At 32.0% G+C, this 21,749-nt stretch overlaps 1 protein-coding gene and 1 long non-coding RNA gene across 7 annotated transcripts; one reads left to right on the top strand and one right to left on the bottom strand.

Moving 5' to 3' along the window:
- Nucleotides 1-1,823: 1,823 nt before the first annotated feature.
- Nucleotides 1,824-15,124, top strand: LOC133695272 (uncharacterized). Of its 4 annotated transcripts, XR_009842414.1 has the most exons (5): nucleotides 1,824-2,097; nucleotides 2,438-2,494; nucleotides 9,534-9,834; nucleotides 9,929-11,870; nucleotides 12,922-15,124. It is a non-coding gene; the product is annotated as an uncharacterized LOC133695272 (long non-coding RNA). The 4 variants fall into 4 exon arrangements; XR_009842416.1 differs by having other exon boundaries at nucleotides 11,813-15,124; XR_009842412.1 differs by having other exon boundaries at nucleotides 9,929-15,124.
- LOC133695271 (MADS-box transcription factor 23-like) lies at nucleotides 9,273-21,421 on the bottom strand. 3 transcript variants are annotated; one of them, XM_062117186.1, is made up of 9 exons: nucleotides 21,351-21,421; nucleotides 20,961-21,163; nucleotides 12,831-12,909; nucleotides 11,081-11,142; nucleotides 10,189-10,288; nucleotides 10,059-10,100; nucleotides 9,893-9,976; nucleotides 9,615-9,769; nucleotides 9,273-9,527 (listed from the first exon to the last, which is right to left on the bottom strand). In XM_062117186.1, exons 2-9 carry the CDS (start codon nucleotides 21,140-21,142, stop codon nucleotides 9,509-9,511), a joined length of 723 nt encoding a protein of 240 aa, XP_061973170.1. In that variant the 5' UTR covers nucleotides 21,143-21,163; nucleotides 21,351-21,421; the 3' UTR covers nucleotides 9,273-9,508. The 3 variants fall into 3 exon arrangements, with proteins under 3 accessions (XP_061973170.1, XP_061973171.1, XP_061973169.1); XM_062117187.1 differs by having other exon boundaries at nucleotides 9,273-9,524; XM_062117185.1 differs by having other exon boundaries at nucleotides 9,273-9,769.
- Between the last annotated feature and the right edge of the window lie 328 nt (nucleotides 21,422-21,749).

The raw sequence follows: 21,749 nt of genomic DNA, 5'->3' as shown, positions 1-21,749 counted from the left end.
ATTTTAATGTTATTGGATTCATCTCATTAATATCTTTCCAACAATATTTATAGTGTCATCTTCGATAAAATTTTTTTTTTGTTTTTTCTTTTTTTATCTCCTTTTCCTTTTCTTTTTATTAAATTTTGTATTTATCAATTTTGCAATTTAAGAGAGACACGAATAACATTTACCCAGATATCATCCGCAGTTTTCTAAATTATACTCTCTTTTAAAATATTTTTTACACTATATTATTTTATTATTGTTTTACCATGCTAGAGTCCTAAAAAAAAAACTCTACAACGCAAGAATCAAGGACGAACAACAATAGAACCAAAGTCTTCTGCTGGACACGTGTTTCTGACAGAAAGAGTGCCTTTCTTTTCTTTATACCTTCAAAAAAGAGAATAGAAAAATTGGATTTTTTTTTGAAAAATAACACTGTTGGTATAAAATTTTAGAAGAATGACATATAAAAAATCTTGAATCATGATTTTAAACAAAACCATTATTTAGAATCTCGGTTTTAAAATGAAATTCTCTGCTATTTTTCTGGGATTAAGTCACATTTCAGGATTTAACGAAAATATACTAACTTCTATTTCGAGCATATTTGAAAATGTGGTTGTTTTTTAAAGTATTTTTTACTCGAAAATATATTAAAATAATATTTTTTTATTTTTTTAAAATTATTTATAATATCAGCGTATCGAAATGATTTAAAAATAAAAAAAATAATTTAAAACCAAAACAAAAGTAAAAAAATTCAATTTTTTTTAAAAATACTTTTGAAACGCAAAAACAAACAGGCTCAAAAAACTGCATATAAAAAAGAAAAGCTAGTAGATTGATTTGATATGCAATTTTTTCTTGATTTGAATGTATTTGTATTTATTTATATTATTCAAATATGTAATTTCTTAAAATTTTTCTTATCGAATGCTTGTATTAGATTTCATCAAATAATTATTAATATGATGTTTGTTTAAAACTACATGAGATATACTGATATGTAAACCGTGTGAAATGACTTTTATGTATGTTTATAGTTGAGTATTTGTAATTTAATTTTTATTTATATAAATTTTATACTTTATTTTATGGTATTTTGCATTCAAGTGGTCATTAAAAAATAATTATTTTTTCTTCAAAATTATTTTTTTCCCGACACATCATTTAAACTTTATAATCTATCTCAAGTAACATAGTTTCTTTTTTTTAAGGATTAATGATGGCTTGAAAGTGTTTTTTTAAAAAATTAGTATTAATGTGGTAAATGTTGATTTTTAAAGTATTTTTTATTTTGAAATATATTAAAATAAAATATTTTTTTATATTTAAAATTTATTATTAATGTCGAAACATCAAAAAAAAAAAAAAAAAAAAAAAACTAAAACCTGCGATTCTACCTGGTTGCAGCGCACATGATCATAACGCGCGGTGAAGATATAACTGGGCGCCGATTGAATAGTAAACCAATGTGCTACCCACAGTAAAAAGGCATATGTCCCCGAAACGAAGAAAAACCATTTTAGGAGAATCTGAACCTCCTCGACATTTGAATTTGTTTTTCTTTCTTTCTTTCTTTAAGCAAAAAGTACACCGGATTATTTGATTACGTGTATAGATTGAGTGGGCCATCTCCGGTTAGACCTCTCGTTTATTATTACTACGTTAACTATTGCTTTTTACTTAAAACAATATTATTTTATTTTTTAAAATTAATTTTTGAATAAATATATTAATATTATCTAAAAATATAAAAAATACTAATTTAAATAAATAATAATTAATTTATTTTAAAAAAACACTTTAAAAACGGTGCCTTGCCTCTGCAAATACTTGGCTATACAATATTTTCATACCCCCCCGCCCCCAACGTCTCTCTATCTTCTTCAACGCAAATTGTCATGTCTCCTTAAATGAAGCAGATCTCTTCTAATCTACTTGAAGCTTCTAATTCTTGTTTCGCTCCGATTTTCCCACCGAGATTTGCCCGAATTTCTCTTCTGATCTCAGTTTTATCCACTTCTGATCTACGCAAATTCACTTGGCTCTTTCTAAACCTTTTGTCAGCTTGATATTCACGATCGATCAAATGCTGCTTTCTTCACAGTAAGTTGTCGTTTAAATGGTTTAGGAACCATCAATTTTGTTCTTATTTGTGCCTTTTCAATGTTGCATGCGTTGGGTGTGTATCGTGTCGGATCAACAAAATGCGTCGATCCTTTTGTTTGCTGAGAAACTTTAAGAAAAATAAGCAAAACCTAAATTTTTGACATCATTACACTCATTGCAAACTCCCATTTCGTTAATTATGAGATTTTTTCGGCAGTTAAACGAAGAAGAATGGTTTTTTTTTTTTGTTTCGTCTGGTGTATATCCTTCTATTTTTATTTTTGTCCTTTTGTTTTTGTTTTTGATATTTGTTTTTCTTATTTTGAAACACTTGCAGAAGATATTTAGAGTAGCAACGGAGTTGGATTGGAAGCGAGATGCTTTTCGCTTTTAGGTAAGTACTCAAGTATCATGTTCTTTTTGCCTGTGTCCGTACAGCGTATAGCAAGGTTCACTCTTGAAGTTTAAACTGTTGTGTTGCTGCTTTACTTTGATTTCAGTTTTTAATATGATTGATTGATTCATAGTATATTAATTTGGACATGGTTGTCAGCTTCTTACACACCGATCTTTCATTAGATCTCCACCAGTTCACCTTATTTTATGACATTTATTGCTCTATGATCACTGTGTTTGTGAATGATTAATCTCATAAGGCAGAACTTGATTCTTTAAAATCAAGTTTGTCATGGAAACCACGTAAAATACAGTCTAGACAATTTGTTCTTTTTGTTTTTTCTGTTCCTACCAAAATCTATATCATTCCCGTTTTATTTTATGAACATTTTGCTTCTTCACTGTTTAGCTCTTGCTACCGTAGAGCATAACCCTTCTAACTGTAGTTTTGTAAACTCTCACTTTAGTTCTTTATTGACTTTCTAATTGCATAGCCTTGTCACCCGCAAATAACTTATGCCATGCCATAATTTTAAATTTAACACGTATTGTCTCAAAGCAAATGATATAGAGATTTGTAGGAGTGGCAATAGTACTCTAAATCTCTTGGAAGATTATTGCATTTTTTAGTAAGCAACCAATCTTATCATTTCAACCATTCAATTACAAAACTATATCCTTTTTATTGCTTACCATGCCGCAATATCCTTTTTATACACTACATCTATTTACCGTATAGCTATTTTACCATTTCAACCATTCAATTATTCTCCAAAAAAATAAAATAAAAAATGCATTCAACTATTATCATCACACCTTAATAACAATCCATTTACGTCAGGTACCTTAAATCAAATTATAATAGTAATATGAAGTCCTGCTTCCTTGGACCAGACCTCGTGCTTCTATTTCTTTATATAAGATATAAGATGCAGTCCTCTTTCCTGTATTTACTACCTGTGTACAGGGCCTATGGCCTTGGTCTTCTTGAAATCGTGAAGAGAATACAAGAGAAGGCAATCTTTTCAGGCCAGGACCTCCAAGCTTATACTGTTAGATGTTGGTCCTATGTAGTTGGATTTTTTCCACTAACCCACATTCCTCTTATGCAATGCTTTCGATTGGTCCGAATAGTCTGATGGGAAGCCAAATATGGAATTCTCTCTATACCCTGTTCCTCAGTTTGCCATCATTCCAAGGGGTCCAACGTTTGCAAGCTGAGGAATGGCTTTTTGGCCAGTCTTTTCCTCCTTAAACCCCTGTTCAAAAGCAAAGGTCTAGTTTGATAATGATAAAGTGGAAAATTACATGAATTACATGAAGTAGTATACCACTACAAGGCTCGGCTAAAAGACATTGCTTGCATAAACTAAATTTCAATCTTACTTCTTGTCTCTGTCTTTTTTTTTTTGAAGTGTGAAGAATGTTCTTTCGAATGATTTTGACTCTGAAAGTCATGAGCCCATTCATGAAAGCCTATGGAACAAACTTTTTAGTCGATTCTTTCTAATTTTGGTTTTACCCTTTTACAAGTTACTCTGGACGCTCATTGTCCTAAGCTTGGGCAATTCGGTTACCTTGCTTCTCTTATGTGATTTCTGAGTAGTCATAGTTAGCCTAAGGATCAGAATAAGAGGCTTCAAAATATCAGGCTTGCTAGGCTTCTGTCTCATGTGAAGGCTTCAAATCCAACTTTTCTCAAGACCCAGTCATGAGCAACATCTTCTAACTCGTTAATTGCATTAGCCTATATAAGATGAGTCTAATTGTCTCCTAGTTATAACTGAAGTTATTAGCCCCCTACTTTCAAAGCAGCTTTTAACCTAACAGGATGATGATTCTTAGGGCCTCGAGTCTTAGCCCGCCAATAAACTATTTTAATACCAAGTAAGATCAGATGTGCATAATTTCAATTGGTTAAAGATCTTTGAATTACCACTTCGTAGGCTATTGATAATCAAATACTTGTATGCCTCTATAGATGTAGTAACCCTCTCTCTATAATCTTAATGTAAAAAATTCACCAATCAATAATCGGACAATTCATAAATTTTCCACTTCAATTTGATCTATGGATTGGATAAACTATTCCCTGATAGAAAAAGAAGAAAGATCTCAATGCCAGAACAAAGACAATAAGAAATCAAATAGAAAAAAATACAAAAGAAAAGAAAAAAAATGATTTCTGAACAAGGAGCTTTCCCCCCCTTTCCGCCTCTCTTTGGTCTTAAGAATGTTGGTTTTAAGAATGAGTGATTGCCCTTCTCCGACCCTTACTACCCAACTTGAGAGCGGACAGATAATGTGTTCCACGTATTGAACAAGGTTCTATAGTCGCTCCACGACCCCTGGATGCCGAAGCTGTCCATTAGGTGATCTTGTAGTTCATACGGGTGGAGACAACGTGGCTGTTCCATGGATTTTCCTTCCTTTTTTTTGCATTTCGCTAAAAGGTTGAAGGAGGATAGTGCATCAAGCTGTTCGCAAGGGCCAAGGACTCCTTGGTTCGGGCCGAAGAAGTAATGTCACTCGATCATTATTAAACTGAATGCAATCTTTTTCTATCCATGAGGATTTCACTAGAGCACCTTCTACTTCTAATTGGCCATGAACTAGATCAGAATCATTCTCAACAAGTCCATAATAAGTGATCCTATTTTTGTCATTGAGTCCGGATAGAGACCAAAGGTCTAGAGCAATTGATTCGACAAAACAACTTACAATGCTAAAAGATTAAAATTAAAATCATCAAAAAGTATTTTACAGATATTAAAAAGAAACAATGCTCAATTAGTCCGTAAATCATATTTTTTTATAAAATTTTTGATTGAAAAGATATATATAAATATCCTTCTCGCTATTATTAATATTTTGAGGATCAATGTACAGTTTTTTCTTGAACCACCAAGAAAAATGATTAACAAATACATTTATATGTATAATAAAAAAGATAATCACAAAAGAATTGATAAAACAAATCAAAATACACTAATTCACTTTATCTCGATTATAAAAAAGGTATTTAATTATAGTAATTTATAAAAGGCATTTAATTATAGTAATTTTAATAAGAACTCAAAGATTTTTTATAATGTAACCTCCTTGGCATAAGTATATGTATTTGACTAATTATCACAAGTCCAAGCTATTAACCTATATAAGTTAAGATTTGTTTATCATGGAGCATCTCTTTTTCTTAAGAATGAAATAAAAGATTATTTTGGAGTCTAAGAAAGATTTCAATTCAAATTAAATGATATAAATTTTAAAAATTCTGTAATGAATGAATGAAAAAACTAGGTAAGTAATTATTAATATAAATATGATTTATCTTAGATCAGATGGTCTAGTTTAATATCGCAAAAATAGCAAAATAAAATGAATCAACAATATATGATTCAAAATAAAGATTTAAATAAATGGAATTTATATGAAAAAAGACCAATTAATTCATTATGAAATACAAAATAATTTTGAAGAAGATTCATTATCTAACCAAAAACATAATTTTAAAAAATACTATAGATATAATATTTTATTATATAAATCCATTAATTATGAAGATAAGAAAGACTTATCTATTTATGAATTACCATTCCAATTAAATAATAAGCAAGAGATGTTTTATAATTACAGAATAGATAAAAGCAAATTATTTGATATGTTGGGAGGTATCCCTGTCAATAAGCATCTAGCAGAAGATGATATTATCGATAAGAAAAAAATCTCGCATAGAAAATATTTGGATTGGAGAATTCTCCATTTTGGTCTTAGAAAGAAATTCGATATTGAATCCTGAATTGATACCGGAACCAAACAAAAAAAAAACCTTCTTGATCGGATGGGAATGAATGAAGAAATGCTAGATCATCCCACATCAAATTTAGAATTTTGGTTCTTTCCAAAATTTGTGATACTTTGCAACACATATAAGATAAAATCATGGGTGATACCAATCAAATTTTTTTTTAAAATTTTAATGGAACTAAAAATGTTAGTAAAAGACTCATCTATTTATGAATTAGGAAAATATGACTTAAATGTTCTTATCAAACAATCATTTGGGACAAACAAAAATAGACAGCAAGACAATCTTTTTGGAATGGAAGGAGTATAATTTTCATCTTTTATCTTACATTTAATTATAGATACCTTACAAATGGACTTTAATTAGGGGTATTGCAAAAAATTTCATGAATTAAATGTTTTGATCGGACAATCATTTTATGACAAACAAAAATGAAAAGTAGCACAATCTCCTTGGGATGGAGAGAATATAATTTTCATTTAAATGAACTTGCATTTAGTTTTTATTTATGCATTTCATCTTGTTATACATTATAATATGAGATATATAAAAAGATAATTTTTATAAGATTTTTAAATTGAAATAAATGTATTAAAATTTATATTAAATGAATATCATATTTCAACTTTAAAATAGTAATGTCAATTTTTTAATAATTAATTTAGTTATTAAAATCCTTATATTAATTTTATACCCTTTATGTTCATTTTAATTCAAATAGCACAACAATAAATTTATTCACAACATGAGATCACAATTTATTATCAATGATGTTTAATTGCTTTGTTTCAAAGCACAACACAACACAATTAACCATAATGCACCTTAGTGTTTTTATTTTATTAAGTAAATTGAATTCTTGAGTGTTTGTTTAGTTGTTTGTTTCAAAAGTCAAATAACTACCATGTGTGCATGCATTGAATTTTTATGAAATATATTGGAGTCCGACATGGTATGAATACCAAGCATGGATACGAGCTCCCAATTTTGAAAAACATATGCTAATAGAGGGGACACTATTCTTATGCACTAATTATTTTTGTTTCTATATTGAGAAATTCTTAATTTATGTTAAAGAGAAAAATACTTGTACATACATAATCATGCATGTATGAAATGATTGATTTACTTGTTCTCGTCTTTATTGCTTTTAACAGTCATAACCTTATATGAGATATCACGAAATGTTAATTATATATTTCTTTTGACATAGTTTCGTGTTCTTACTGTTATTTACACTGACCTTTTCTCTTATTCTCCTTCTAGCATCAAACTCTTATATTCTTCTTCTTGTTGTTCTCATTAGTCTTTTATAGTTTCCATGACAAAAACTTTCATTTTACATCATCAATTTATCATCTAATATATATTGGACACATCGGATTTTTTTATTTTATTTTTTATAAAATTTGTTATTTTTTTTTCTTCTTGTTGAAAACTTACCAAGTTCTTACATAAAAAAAATATAATTTTAGTATGGTAAATTGTGAGAAGTTGTATGACCATGCCAAAAAATTTCGTGCTCCACCAGATAATCCCTGACTTTGTATCAAAAAGTGATTCAACTTTTGTTCAACTCTTTCTCAGAAATTTTCCCTATAGGAATTAACACAATTTTCTGGCCAAATGTAACTTAAACGAGCTTTATGTCTCTGTTTCATTTCCCCTTTTTACTGTTTAGAAATGAATTATGTGTAAACCTTCCAAATAACTATTTTTAGACTATTATTTGTTAGTTGGATGGAAAATATTGGAGAACATCAACAGACATTTTTGAAAATGTACCACTGAAATATTTTCAAACGAAGAATATTCTTAAAAAAAATGATCCTTTAGAATTTGAGGTCTAGAAATCAAGAGCTTACACTCTTATTCTTATATGCATTTTTGTCCTAGATGAGAACAAACCTGAATCTGTAATACCTGTTTGTAGGGGACTTAACAACCACCACTAACCTGTTTCTGAAATCTTATTTTCCAAATTATTCCAAAACTTTGATGTTCTTCTCAGTTGTGCGTCATTTGGAAGGGAAACCTGTTTTCTGTACTGCTAAACTTTCTTACAAAACTGAACTGACAGCATCAGAATCCAACCTTGAACAAGAGATGATATTAGCCAGGCCCCAGCTGCTCTTTCATATTTGGCATTCGAGTTATCATCTGGAACTTAATGTTTTTATTGATGAAAGAATTCTTCTCCTTTCACTTTAGCCATATGAATTTTGTATGACCAAAAGGCATATAATGGAGGTGCATCTTCTATCGCATCCGAGGGCTTTTGCATTTTGGAATCACTGAATTTTCTGTCATTCAAATTTTGCATCAGAAGTGTAGTTGGTATCATACAGAAAGGTTTTCTTTAGGAATAACAAGCAGCACATATTTTTTTCCACATTCCACGTGGCATGATTTAGTTTTGCTAGTCATGGTTCATAGAAACTTCTTTATCTAGTCTACTTGCAATAACACTGCTTCTAACATTAAAAACACACATTATCGAGCCCCTGCACCCTCTCCTTCCTGTAACTAAGTGGTTGTTGACATGTTCTTTTTATCTTCTCCTCTGTAAATTTGACCAACAAAGGGTATTTTTGTCTTTGAGTGCCATGTGTTGTTCTGTCTGGAAACTTTTTATTTTATAGAAAGTGAGTTGTTCATTGATTGTAACTGTTCCTATGAAATGAACAAGGTAGACTATTATGCCACTGCATTCAATGATTTTCTTAAATTTAAACATAGTTGAAATCAAAGTTAGTATGCAGTATATGTCCCCACAAATTTCTGAAGTATCTTGTTAAATTTGCTTCCCTGTCAGCAAATTACTATTTTCCTAAAGTACCTACCTGGTGTTATCGGTATGTTGTGAGTTGATCAAATGTCATCCTAAATAAAATTGCTTATGGTAGTATGCATGACTTCTAATTCTGCCCACCCATTTTTGAAGATTAAAGTCATTTTAAAAAATGTGTTAAAAACGCAGTCCAATGTCACTTCTCTTTATTACAGTTATCTCATTTTTTACACAAGTAGCTGTCTTGATCAGCACACAGTGCAGAAGTTTTTTCCATTGGTCATGTCTAACCAAAGCATGCTCTTAATGGTTATTGGCACGCATACCACTGTGCAATAATAGAAGCATGGTCTTTTAATTTATGGGCCATTAAATACCCATTCCTGGTGACGATGCATCACGCAACTTCTTCGCTAATGCAGTTGTAGTCTGCTGCAGTTTTAGGGGACAAAAGTTTGGCATCAAAGACTGATAAAGTAATTGATAGCTCACAAAGTACTTGTATGGACGAAATTATACCCCAACTTTGTAGCACTTGCTGGTGTATCATAGTTTTGTTGCTGTGGCTGGCTAAGCTGGAGATGGACAGGTACATGTGATTCCTCTCCCATGCCCAGACCATTTGTGAGAAGGGAATTCCTGTTTGCTCCATTTACTTCTCTGGTTCCATAAACCTGGGATGTGAAAATATGCTGATGAGGGTGGAATAAAACACCTTACAATTTCATTCAGGACTAAGGTATTGATGGTTTGAATCAATATTTTGCAAATAAGTTTCTGCACGCTCAAACTTCTACCTTCTTATACAATTCTTGATTTTCATGACAAATTAGGTTTGCCTTCTTATAGAGTTCCATATTTTCTTGGTGAATGAGGTTTCCCTGCAACAGATACATCAAGTTCAGCTACTTGAATTAAAAAACTTATGTAAAGGAAGTTAGTAGCTTTTGTCTACAGGCCTACCTTTCTATTTAGTTCTAGTATTTCATCCATTAAAATTTGGTCCTGATGAAATCAATATCAGTATCAGTGAGATGAATGTGCTCCACATCTTGGAAATTTACTGCACACTGGGGTTTTAGGAATTTCAAACCTTTTTCATGCGAACACCCCGGAGACTCATTTCCAACTGGTTCTCCAAATTCTGCAAATCCTTTACGCTTAAACCAGAAAGTTCTTCACCCATCATTTGCCTGCTATCATCATATGGAAATGTAAACTTTGCTAGCTAGGCATATAGTGAAAAGCAATAATTCATTTCATCCTCTTACAGTATTCAGTTTCTGAAGGATTTTTCAATAGCATTAAGCTGTTGCGGATGCTTCCTTTTTGTTCAGATGCAAATCTTTTCCTCTCATGGTTATTTTTCTTGTTTAGTTCTACTATGAGAAAACAGTTGGTCCTTTCCTCACTTGTGCGGGTCTATTCATGTTTCCTTAGTTTTCCATTGTTTGTACATAAAATAAATATTCTAGTTGTTTAGTTAATCTTCGAAAGACATTATGGAAATTACTTGCTCTAGTTTTAAAAGTTGCAGATAGTTTATTGAAATTGTTTAATTGGCTTAAAAGTCATTGGTTTAACACTGATAAAATTTCTGGGGGTCCTAAACAAGACCAGCACTACTTGAATATGTTTAGGAGAGGATGTGTGGCTGATGCCTTCATGTGCCCCCCTTTGCTCCTGATGCACAATGTTGACATTCTTTTCAGGTGACTGAGATGAACTTTTTCAGTGTGACACAAGTGAATCTTTTTTGTGACTAAATTGTCACGTGGACACTAGTGATACCTGCAAGCATCTGACCTTAAATAATAGCATGCTCCATCAGAAGTTTCAGTTTTTCATATTCAACCTTAAATAATAGCATGCGCCATCAGAAGTTTCAGTTTTTCATGTTTAGTCTGTTGCAATTACTCTGATGTCACTCGTTATGTTCATATATCTCATATAAAACAACATTGGTCAAAGGGAATGGATCATACCGATGATTTTCTTGCAAGTTTTGCAGTTGCAGTCTCAACATTGCTGTCTCCCTTTGCCAGAACTAGCAAATGTAATGCGCAATTTAGTGGAATTGCTAACTTTTGTGGTCAACATGCACACACCAAAATGAAGAGTAATTGGCTTCTATTGTTATGAAAACACATCTGAAGAGAAATAGATAAAAAAAACATCTATCTGTTTCAAGGCTGAGAAGCCACTCTCTGATCTCCATGTAATGGTTATGATTTATTACACCATGTTTTTTCTTTTCTGTGTCTGATGACCTCCCCCTCTCTGATATCCATGTAGCTCTCCCCCAATTTTTCTCTCTAAAACTAGGAAGTGTTTTTTTTTTTGTTTAGTATCTTCACACAAATGTGCTTCAAGATGTCATCTATTGTTCTTGCTACTGATAAAATGTCTTGTGAGTTCTATCGTCATGCAAATGGTCCCAATCCCGGATAAAGGACAGAAATGGTCCCAATCCTGGATAAAGGACAGTTGCAGTTAGCAGAGGTCCAGTGTAAGATATGTAGCTACACCTTATAACTTGAATCAATCAATAAGGCTTGGCTGTGTTGAGTTCATGTGCTTTATGATAATTTTTGACATAATACTATTTATCTATTCAGGTGGTTATATTTATTTAATCAGTTGTTTCATGCTTTGCCTAAGCCTGAATACATGAATGTTGTCATATAATGTGTGTTTATCCTGCTAATTTATAACAGATAATACAAGGCTGATTTCCTGTCAATAGTTTGAAGCTTAATGAAGTACTCTTCATTGGTATGAACTGAACTTCAATATTAGTTGATTTTGCTGCACGATTTTGGCATTTCATTTTCCTGTTGCTTTTAACTTGGAGGATATCTATAGTAGACAGTACATTCATGCAGCGAACACCAGGCATTCCCATTGTCATTGTCTTTTTTTTTTTTTTTTTGTATTTATCATGTGCTAAAATATCAGAATCCAGTTGAGAAATATAATTGGTTTCTGTTCGTCATCCCTAAGTCATTCTGGACTCAAAAAATTGATATGTTATTTCCTTCAGCAATAGTAGAACTGGGAACTATACTGGTTTTGTAATTTGCGACAATTTTTTATGTTCATGTTCAAATGGCTCTTTGCCTCTTTGCAATCATATCAAAGGCCATGTCCTAGATGTGACACATCTTATCTGTAGTCTGTACAACTGTATCTTCAGTTCCATTCTTTATAGCCTCATTATGCCTGATACTTTCTTTAGTTAGATGGCCCATGTTAGTTAACATATACTACAGATAAATTACCAGAAACATTAAGATTTTCTTACTTTATTAACTCCTTTTGTGAAACAAAATATCTCAACCCTTGGATGTCATAATGCTATGTTTGTAAGTATAGCTCGCACTTTAGGTGCAGACTTTTAGCTGAAATACAAAATTGTTAAATACAGTATCTTTTATTGTAAACAAAAAAGAAAAGAAAAGAGCTGTATTTGTTGCTCATGTTGGTAATAGCATTGTTTAAAGTAGCAAAAGCAAAGTTCAACATGATGATTGTATTTGAAGCTATCTTTGATGAAAATGCAATGTTGAAAAACTAGAGATGTGTAAGCTGTTTCTCTGAAGTAAAAGTAGTCAATCAAAATCTACATATTCTTTTTAATGCATACCCAAATTTTATGTATAAATGTGGCAAAAATCAGGCAAATCAAATTTTGTTAGAAGTCATAAAATCTAAATTCACTGGGTACTGAAATACCTTGAGTTCTGAGGTTGGGTTGCCCATTAGATGATGCACCTCTTTTGATTTGTTGTATCGTTCAATGACTGATTTCATGCTGCAAGAGCAGATTTATATTGCATCAGGGATGGGTGCCGTGTTCTATGTGAATGCTTTCTAATAACATTTAAGAACAAAATGTATGGAATCACCGCAAGGATAATTTCTCGACGAAGCAGAATGGACACATTTAAACTATATCATTCATGTGTGGAAGAAGTCATTCGAGTTGTCCTGGCTATAGGAGTTTGAGCTACCAGTGGAATATCCATAAAGAAAATCTAGTCTGCAAGTGGATAGCAATTGGAGCACCATCTCAAGATAAGTTTCCAATCCTTGTTTTATTTGATGCTGGTTTTGATGTTGATAGATCTCGCGTCAGTTTTAACCATTCTTTCTTTTATGGGGTGGAAAAGGGAAGCTCACTTCCTATTGTACTCTCTTCCCTCTTCATTATTTTTCTTCGTCTGACACTGTCAAGAATTGTGTACCGATGAAATGTGTATAACAAACTACTTGCAATCATTTATTGTATGATTGTGCAGAAAGCATAGACTTGCTATGTTTGGAAATTTTATAATATGAATTGTAATATTTTGCATTTTAATTAGGTGAAAATCCATAATTTTATGGTTTTGTCTTCAGTACTTGGAAAAGCTGCTGCGGCATCTTTAGGAGTTTAAATTATGTGGATTGTTGGTTCAATAAAATTTATAAGGCCTATGTGTGAAATTTAGGGCTAGACCATGTGTGAGATTTAGGGCTAGACCAAGGCAATTCTAAGGAGAGATGAAAGAAGGAAATATCTGTTGGAAAATGGCAAGTAACTGACATCTGAAAATGCGCAACTAAGATGTTCTTACACTCATTAGCAGCAGATAGACTCCCAAGTTTTCAACTTCTTGAATTGTTGACTCTCCATTCACAGGAAGAAGGGACACCTTCCAAACTACTTAATAATGAACAGCTTTCACTCCTCTGTGCGGATGCATAAGGCTGTGGATTTTTGCTGCTTCCATAGTAAAATAGCAATATTTGAATACTGCTAAAGATTATTCGTGAGCTATATCCAAATTCGTAAAATGAAGCTTTGTTCTTAAATGCTGCATATCTGGAGCTTCATTTAGAGTACTTATCCCTTCCTGACAATTTTGTAGCTATATGTTGTGAAAACGAAATTATCTGAGTTCTGTATATTGCTTCCCCTTTACATTTCTTCATTAGGGTGATTGAGATCTTACAAAAACCTTGTGGTCAACCTCTCTAATACACTTTCCAGCAATCTGAAGTTTTTGGTGTTGATAAACCACTCTATATGAGACTGACATGATTTTCTACCAGATCTTAACAGTTTCAAGTAGAGCAAATACATGGATTACAGCCACCCGCCCACCCCCAAAACCAAGATAAACGTAGTAATCTGTAATCTCATCTTGTTTGTTAGATCCTATTATTGATACATTGGTGCAACTAAAGCATGTCATCTCGGATCTGTAATAGTCCTTCAAGTAAGTCCAAGACCCAACCAAGAGTGGATGAAGAAACTTGAGGTTGGATATATAAACAGAATTAAATTAGACTGGATTAGAAGACGACCAAATCACAGCAAGCTCTTGTCGATATCCTAGTTGTTGATGCTGTGTTGATATTATTTACTGAAGGAGAATGAGCAGCTGTCTACTGTATATATATGTTTTCAGTATCTAAACCTGATATTTGACTTGTGCTATCTGAAACTTCTGACGAACACATTGAATTTGTTACATTAGCCCTACTTGTTTGTTTGTTTGTTTGTTAGCAAAAAGCATGCTTGTAATGCATTCGAGTTTTCTATTGATATTAGTGAAAGGAACTTGAACCCCAGTTTGATGCTTTGTTTTCACTTGTCTGTATTGCATTTTAATTGGAAATTTTCATTTTGCACACAGGATGTAGCGAGCTGCATTTTATGAGACCCTCTGCATTATGTATGAACTTTCACTCGAGTAAACAAAGGGCCTATTAGCATCTGGGGTACAACGTCGATTTCATGACTGTGCAGGTTTGACATGATAAAATAATTTATGAACAATCAAAGTCAAACTACCCTGGGAATATTGATACGGTTGAAAGAAGTCCATGAACTTGAAAGAGAGGGTGCTTCTAGAGTTTAATTATAAACTATGTCTCCTCTTTGACTCCTAGTTAGCATGAGATATTGATGAGAGTCTCTAGCACACCATGTGTTTTGACGAAAGATGAATGGATTATGTTGACTTGAAACTTTTACTTAACTGATGTCAGTTTTTTCAGTTTCGAAATTTTATTTTTTCTATTAAAATGAAATTATTTTAAATTTCATATTTAAGTAATATTAAGGTTTTCTAGTTTTTCAATATAAAAGGTTGTAATAACTTTTTAATAAATAAAAATTAAATACTTTGAATGTCTCATAATGTTTTTGATTTTGTGAGTTTTGACTTAAATTCTGTTAGTCTATGAAAGTTTTAATTTGTCACAAATTTTATTATTCTTTACTCCATTGCATCTGTTGGTATCACAATCATTTATAGTGATTTTTATTGTGTGCGGTTTAATTATTATGGTTAAAGTTTGCATAGAAAGGCGTGTTCATGGTGGAGTTGAATGGTTTCAGACTAAGAAGTCTTTGTTTAAAACATGTTATATTAGATGTTTTCACGATGTATGATGAATTTTGGTTGAGGAGATTTTGCTCTAAAAATAGTTTAAACTCAATGATAAGTTCTTTCCAAACTAATAAAAATGATGTAAGAGCTTCTCTTAAAAAAATAAATATTTTTCTTACTTATTGTTATTTCTTCTTGTTTAGTTTATGAATTGTATTTTATTTTTTTATTTTTAAAAATAATTTCAGTTTTTATTTCTCATTTTCAATGTTATTAGACTTTTTTGATGTTTCTATTTTATTTTTCTAACACAATATTACTAAATTTTTTTAATTTTTTTATATAAAATTTATAATAGCCTTTTGATAGCCATACCAGTGATTTGGAAGAGATCTTCTAAAAAGTCTCTAGTGCTGATTTCGACCAACTCTCCGTCATCTTTTTTTGGCTTAGTGGCATGTATTTTCACGGTGCTTGTTTTTCCAATTATGAAGCATGGCTAAGCGATCCTACTCACGTTGGGCCTAGCATCAAAGTAGTTTGGCCAATAGTGGACCAAGAAATATTGAATGGTGATGTGGGTGGAAGTTTTCGAGGAATACAAATAATTTCCGGTTTTTTTTTTTTTTTCAGAAATAACTAGTGAATTACAATTGTATTCTATAACAATTGGTGTATTGGTCTTTGCAGCCTTGATGTTTTTTGTTGGTTGGTTTCATTATCACAAAACTATTCCAAAATTGACTTCGAACGACACTTGAATAAATAAAGATTAAATATTTTAGATTACTTGTAATTATGTTTTTTTTTTTTTTTATCTTTTAAGAGTTTTGACTTATAATAATTTTTTTTTTCTCAGCCACGTAAATTGAAACAGATGTAGGAGATTGTAAAAATTATATTTTCCCCTGCCTCTCCCTTGAATAATTATAAATTTTAGCCCTAAAATTAGTAAGTTTTAACTTTTTCCCTCTCTAAATTTTTGTTTCTAATTTGGCTCTTTTGTGGCTCCGCCCTTGCACGTCAAGAACTAGGTTTCTATAGAGGAGTTATTTTTGCATTGAACCTGAACTTTTTTATCCATACGCTTGTTGGATTTTATCTACAAATAGTCTCTCTTCGAGAGATGTTGCCTCTACCTTGTTGGGGTCCTACCTAACTCTTGGCTTAGAATTAAGCTTGATGAGTTTTATCAACAAAATATTTCTCTTAGGCAGAGAGGTTGTGCCTGGAGTTTATAGTCTACTCAATTTGACTCTTACACAACGTATCCGCATTACTTAGATTTTTTTTTTATTAATATAGATATTCGGATTAGCTTGTATGAATCTTTTTTTTTTTTTGATTTACGTGGGGTGTCCGGGCCAGCTTACGCGCACCACGACTATTCCTCACGGCCCGCTAGACATCCTGCAAGCCCAGGAGCAGGTAAGGCATCATGGGGGTGACAGGCGTACACATAGAGGGTCGAACCTGGGACGGGAGCGGAACAAGTCACACGAATTGACCACAACAGTTAAACCCTCATGTGCTGGGTACACACGAGAGCTCGAACCAGGGCACTCAGGCAGGGCAAAGCCTGCCAAGGCCACTGAGCTACAAGCCTCGTGTGTAATTAATTTTATACTTTATAAGTTATATTCATTTACTTTTAGACTTTATAAGTTTTATCTCACTAGTATAGTTCCATCTTATTTCCTAGCTTGCTCAACCAAAAAATGGTTTCAAAGATTGCAAAGAAAAAGAAAAGTAGCGAGGCAGATATATGTATATATATTGGATCCAAAAGAGATTTGAAGTATATGCTAATCATTGATAGCACAGATATAGTGCAATATATGCAATTTCAGAATCTAATGCATGCACGTAGCTGAACAATTAAGATCCATTAATTAATATTATTATAACCTAATCTCTCTGTTTGTGGCCCACCAGCGTAACGATTAATTATTCTTCACATGATCAGTAGCATCTGTACGTATTTTGATAATGTGCTGCATTCAAGGAAAATCATCGGCTAATTAGATGCCATGCTGCAATACATTCATGATTCTTCACTATTGATTTCCAAGGAATTGCTCATTGTTGACAGAATTCAACAGATGAAAGGAAGAAGGAAAAGATCGAGTTCGTCGTTAAAATGACTGTATATATATTAAGGATTTTTGAGATTCCAAGTTGGAACTCATGACTCAGGATCTCCCTGACGTTGGTGTCCTAATAATTATATACCATCAGAGTATGTTTTGATCATTTCATTTATATATCTTGCGAATTTTATTAAATCTATGGATGCATGCATGCATGCATATGCCTGTCTTCGTATCCTAATCTCTCAACAGTTTTATTATTATTATTATATCCTTAATTTATGATTTAGGTTTAAATGCATCATTCATTTCACCATGCATCATGCCAAACCTTGATCCAGCTTTATCTTTAATTTAAAGTTTTTGAATATAGGATTAAAATCAAGAGTTGATTATTAGGAATATATTTTTAATTAACACACACACACACATATTTTCATACAAGCCTGTTCTTTGTGTTTACTTTAAAGTCATCGATTATCAGGCAATTTGTATGTAGCATGAAAGATTGGAAGGTACAATATTGTAATTTGATGATGCATATGACTAATTAACACACACACACATGCGCGCAAGTTAGAGCATATGCTAACTTATCATCACACTTTTATTTTCCTAGCTAGAATACAAGACGAGCATATAAACAATTTGTCAATTTATCCATATATATGAACGTATTTCAAATATTCCTTAATCACATCTTAATTTGTTTTGATAAAATAAATTATAATTTTAGTTTAATTATTTTTTCTAATGAACTCTTTAATTAAAAAAGAAAAAGAAGAAGGTTAGTTAAGAGTTTTACATTGTTTTAGGTTAAAAACAATGTAAAACACTAAAAGTATTGCATTTCAAATTTACAATTAAAAGGGTTATGCAAAACTAGGGTACAAAAATATTTTTAGTTTTAAAATATTTATACATTAAAGAGTATATAATTTAAAATGATTCAAAAATATAAAGATATATAAGTGAATTTATCATCTTAATTAGAAAGCCATGAACTATATAATACACAGAGTTACTAAACTTTTCGAAAACATCATATAACTTAGAAGTTGGACCGTATATATATATAGTAACCGGTTGTTTTTTAAAGTATTTTTTTATTTAGAAATACATTAAACTATATTTTTTTATTTTTTAAAATTTATTTTCAGCCCGAAAGAGTGAAAATTCACTAAAAGTGTCCTCGTCATGCGGAGAAATGATTCAGCATGACATTTTAATGTTTTTCGTACAGCTAAAGCTAATAACCAGCTCGCTTCTAAAACTAATTTGTATCGACTGAATCAATTCTAAAACAAAGTTTTACGCACGCTAGCTTATTAGGAATATATATATATATATATATATATATATATATATATATATATATATATATATATATAGCGTTTGTGTGTATAAAGAATTCCTTTATTCTCAATTAATTAGTTAGATATTACAATAAATACCACCTGACGGCGACGGCGTTCCTTAGCTACTCAAATCTTTTAGGCAACGTACGTACCTTTCTTACCATTATATATTAACTACATCTCTATCTCTCTACATTGCATTAATTCTGCATGGTGAGGCTGCGAAATCTTTATAGAAATATGCGTGATACTGTTTGAATTTATTAATTAAAAGTTTAAACCGTGTATAATTATTTATATATCATCTTTTAATCACTCTAATTAATAATTATTTGGGATATTTCATATGTATTTCATATGCCCCTTATTAACTCAAGGCGAATCTCTAGCTTTCACTTACAACACAACTTCTCCTTTAACTAATGTGTGTTTATTAAGAGTTTAAACTCGTTTAACATTCCGAGGGTGGCAAACCATGCATACATACAGCTTCAATTCGGCCTAGCTAGCTAGTTTCCTTACTCGACCTAGGGAAAGGACAATTTAATTAATTTCTCAAATTAATGGGAGATCATCAGCTAACCATCCATGCCAATTAGTCACCATTTATTCCAGCTAAATTGTCACCTCGATCTGCTAGAACTATATATATTTGCACCATCGATCGAAAGCTAACCTCTACATAGCAGCGTTTCATTCGAGACCACATCACTTGTGTATATCCAGATCATTACAGTTACGTGAATCTTAAATGAACCAGCGTAATATATATGGTGCTTTTATTCTGTAAAATAGAATCTTTAATTTGTATGAGGTCTGGCGAAATTTCCTCATCATTTGGATCACAAGTCCATCTGATCTAACGTTATTAATTTCACAACTACTTCTAAACCATGATGAGTGTTGGTTCTCTAAGAAGACTGACTAGCTAATAAGTATACATGTAGTCCAACCAAACTCTAAAACATACATAAACCTAATCCAAATCTCTCCAAAGTTTACGCTTAGTGCCCGAACCAACACCCACTTGTAATAATCAGCCCCGATTATTTGTCTCCTCAACGAGGGAGGGAGCTAACTTCATTTAAGTCTATTCTATATCTATATATATGCTCTTTTCATTATATATGAGAAAAGCTTAATTAGACATGTATTAATTTGCTCGATCATCAAATGGAGAATTAATGTATGGTTAGTTGGAAAATGTATGAGTCGCTAGTTTAACTAATTAATTGTTGATATCGAAAAAACTGATGTGCTTGCTAGGAAACCAATTTAGGGCTATAAATTCTTACTACATTTGTGAGCAAAGAGAGTTTCTGCTTGATATATTTATATATGATCATGCACATCCATGAATAGAACTTGTGAAAACTTAGCAAATCCCCAGAAGAAAAACCTAAAATTAAGAAGACGCAGATTCCTCATAATTAAGAACTCGGATTTGAACTTAAGATCGAGCGTCCTAAAAATGCAACAACACGGTGAGTTTCTTTATTTTTTTGCCACGGGAAGAGTTGTATTGATCTGTCTCCAGGGAAAATACAGCAATTAATGCCGACTCTAAAACACTTGATATCTCGGATGAAACTTCCAACTAAAAACATTTCCAAATTTCTAGTGCTAGCTGCTGTGTTGTGCTCTATTTAAGCAACATTAACATCTCTTCTGCTCGAACACTTCCATTTCTAAACTCTCCTAATTGAAAATAGAAAAAAAAAACAAACAAACAAAATAGGTCCTATTATTGCACACATCACAAGTTGCATGATGATAGTTACCAACAAAACTTTTGGATCAATACGTCAAACAACTTCATAAAATCACAACCATAAGAAGCTAACTTGATCAAGCACACAAATCAAAGGTACAGATGATGATAATAGCATTGCATTATAGCGAAAAAAAAAACATTAATATACATAGTATAAGATCATGATGTAAGTAATATTGAAGAGATGATGATGATGATGATATTGATTAAAGTGGAAGAGGAAACTACAAGAATATATCAAAGAGATCTTAAAAATTGACCTGGTGCTAGAGAAATCATAGAGCTTGCCGGTGCTAGAGAAGATCATGACTCCAACTTCTGCGTCGCAAAGGATCGCCAGCTCCTTGGCTTTCTTCAACAACCCACCCCTCCTCTTTGAGAAGGTCACTTGCCTGCTTGTCGAATTATCAATCCTTCTTATCTCTATCTTCCCCCTCCCCATTTTTTTCTCTTCCAAAGAAACCTAACAGTGAAGTCATAAGACAATAATCAACAACAAAAAACAAGGAAGAGATGGTGATCCATCATATTTTTGTATTATGTATGTGTGTTTTGTTAGAAAAAAAGAAGAGAAAATTAAGGAAAAAAAAAGCTTTGAAGAAAGGAGAAGGGAAAAAAAGAGAGGGAGAGAGAAAGAGAAAAAAGCTTACTTGGAGAAGAGAGGGTGTTAATGGAGACAAAGTGAGGTTTCAGAGACGTCGTTCTTGGGCGAGGAGGGTACATCATCAAAGAAGCTATATAAGGAAAGTGTATTTTAGGAAGTTCACATTCTTAAAACCTAAAAAAACCACTGGTCTTGTGTATAAAACAGCTAGTGGTTTTTTCTGTTTTTTGGGTCACGTGGTCCACTTAGAAGCTGAGAGACTTTTAAAAAATAAATAGAGCCGTCTAACGTATAGATCGTCGACGCGTGTGGTATACGGATACGTAGACCGTAGTTCCTATTTCGGTAATTTTATTTTATAATTGTATTATTATTTTGTTCTGAGAGAAGGAAGAAATATATAAATAAACCCCCTGGGGAAGTGGAAACCTGTCCTTTATTTTTA

This window comes from Populus nigra, chromosome 5 (genome assembly GCF_951802175.1).
Source record: "Populus nigra chromosome 5, ddPopNigr1.1, whole genome shotgun sequence".
In the NCBI taxonomy this organism is placed as follows: Eukaryota; Viridiplantae; Streptophyta; class Magnoliopsida; order Malpighiales; family Salicaceae; genus Populus; species Populus nigra.
The sequence above is the reverse complement of the archived record's forward strand: the minus strand, read 5'-3'. Positions and strand labels throughout refer to the sequence as shown.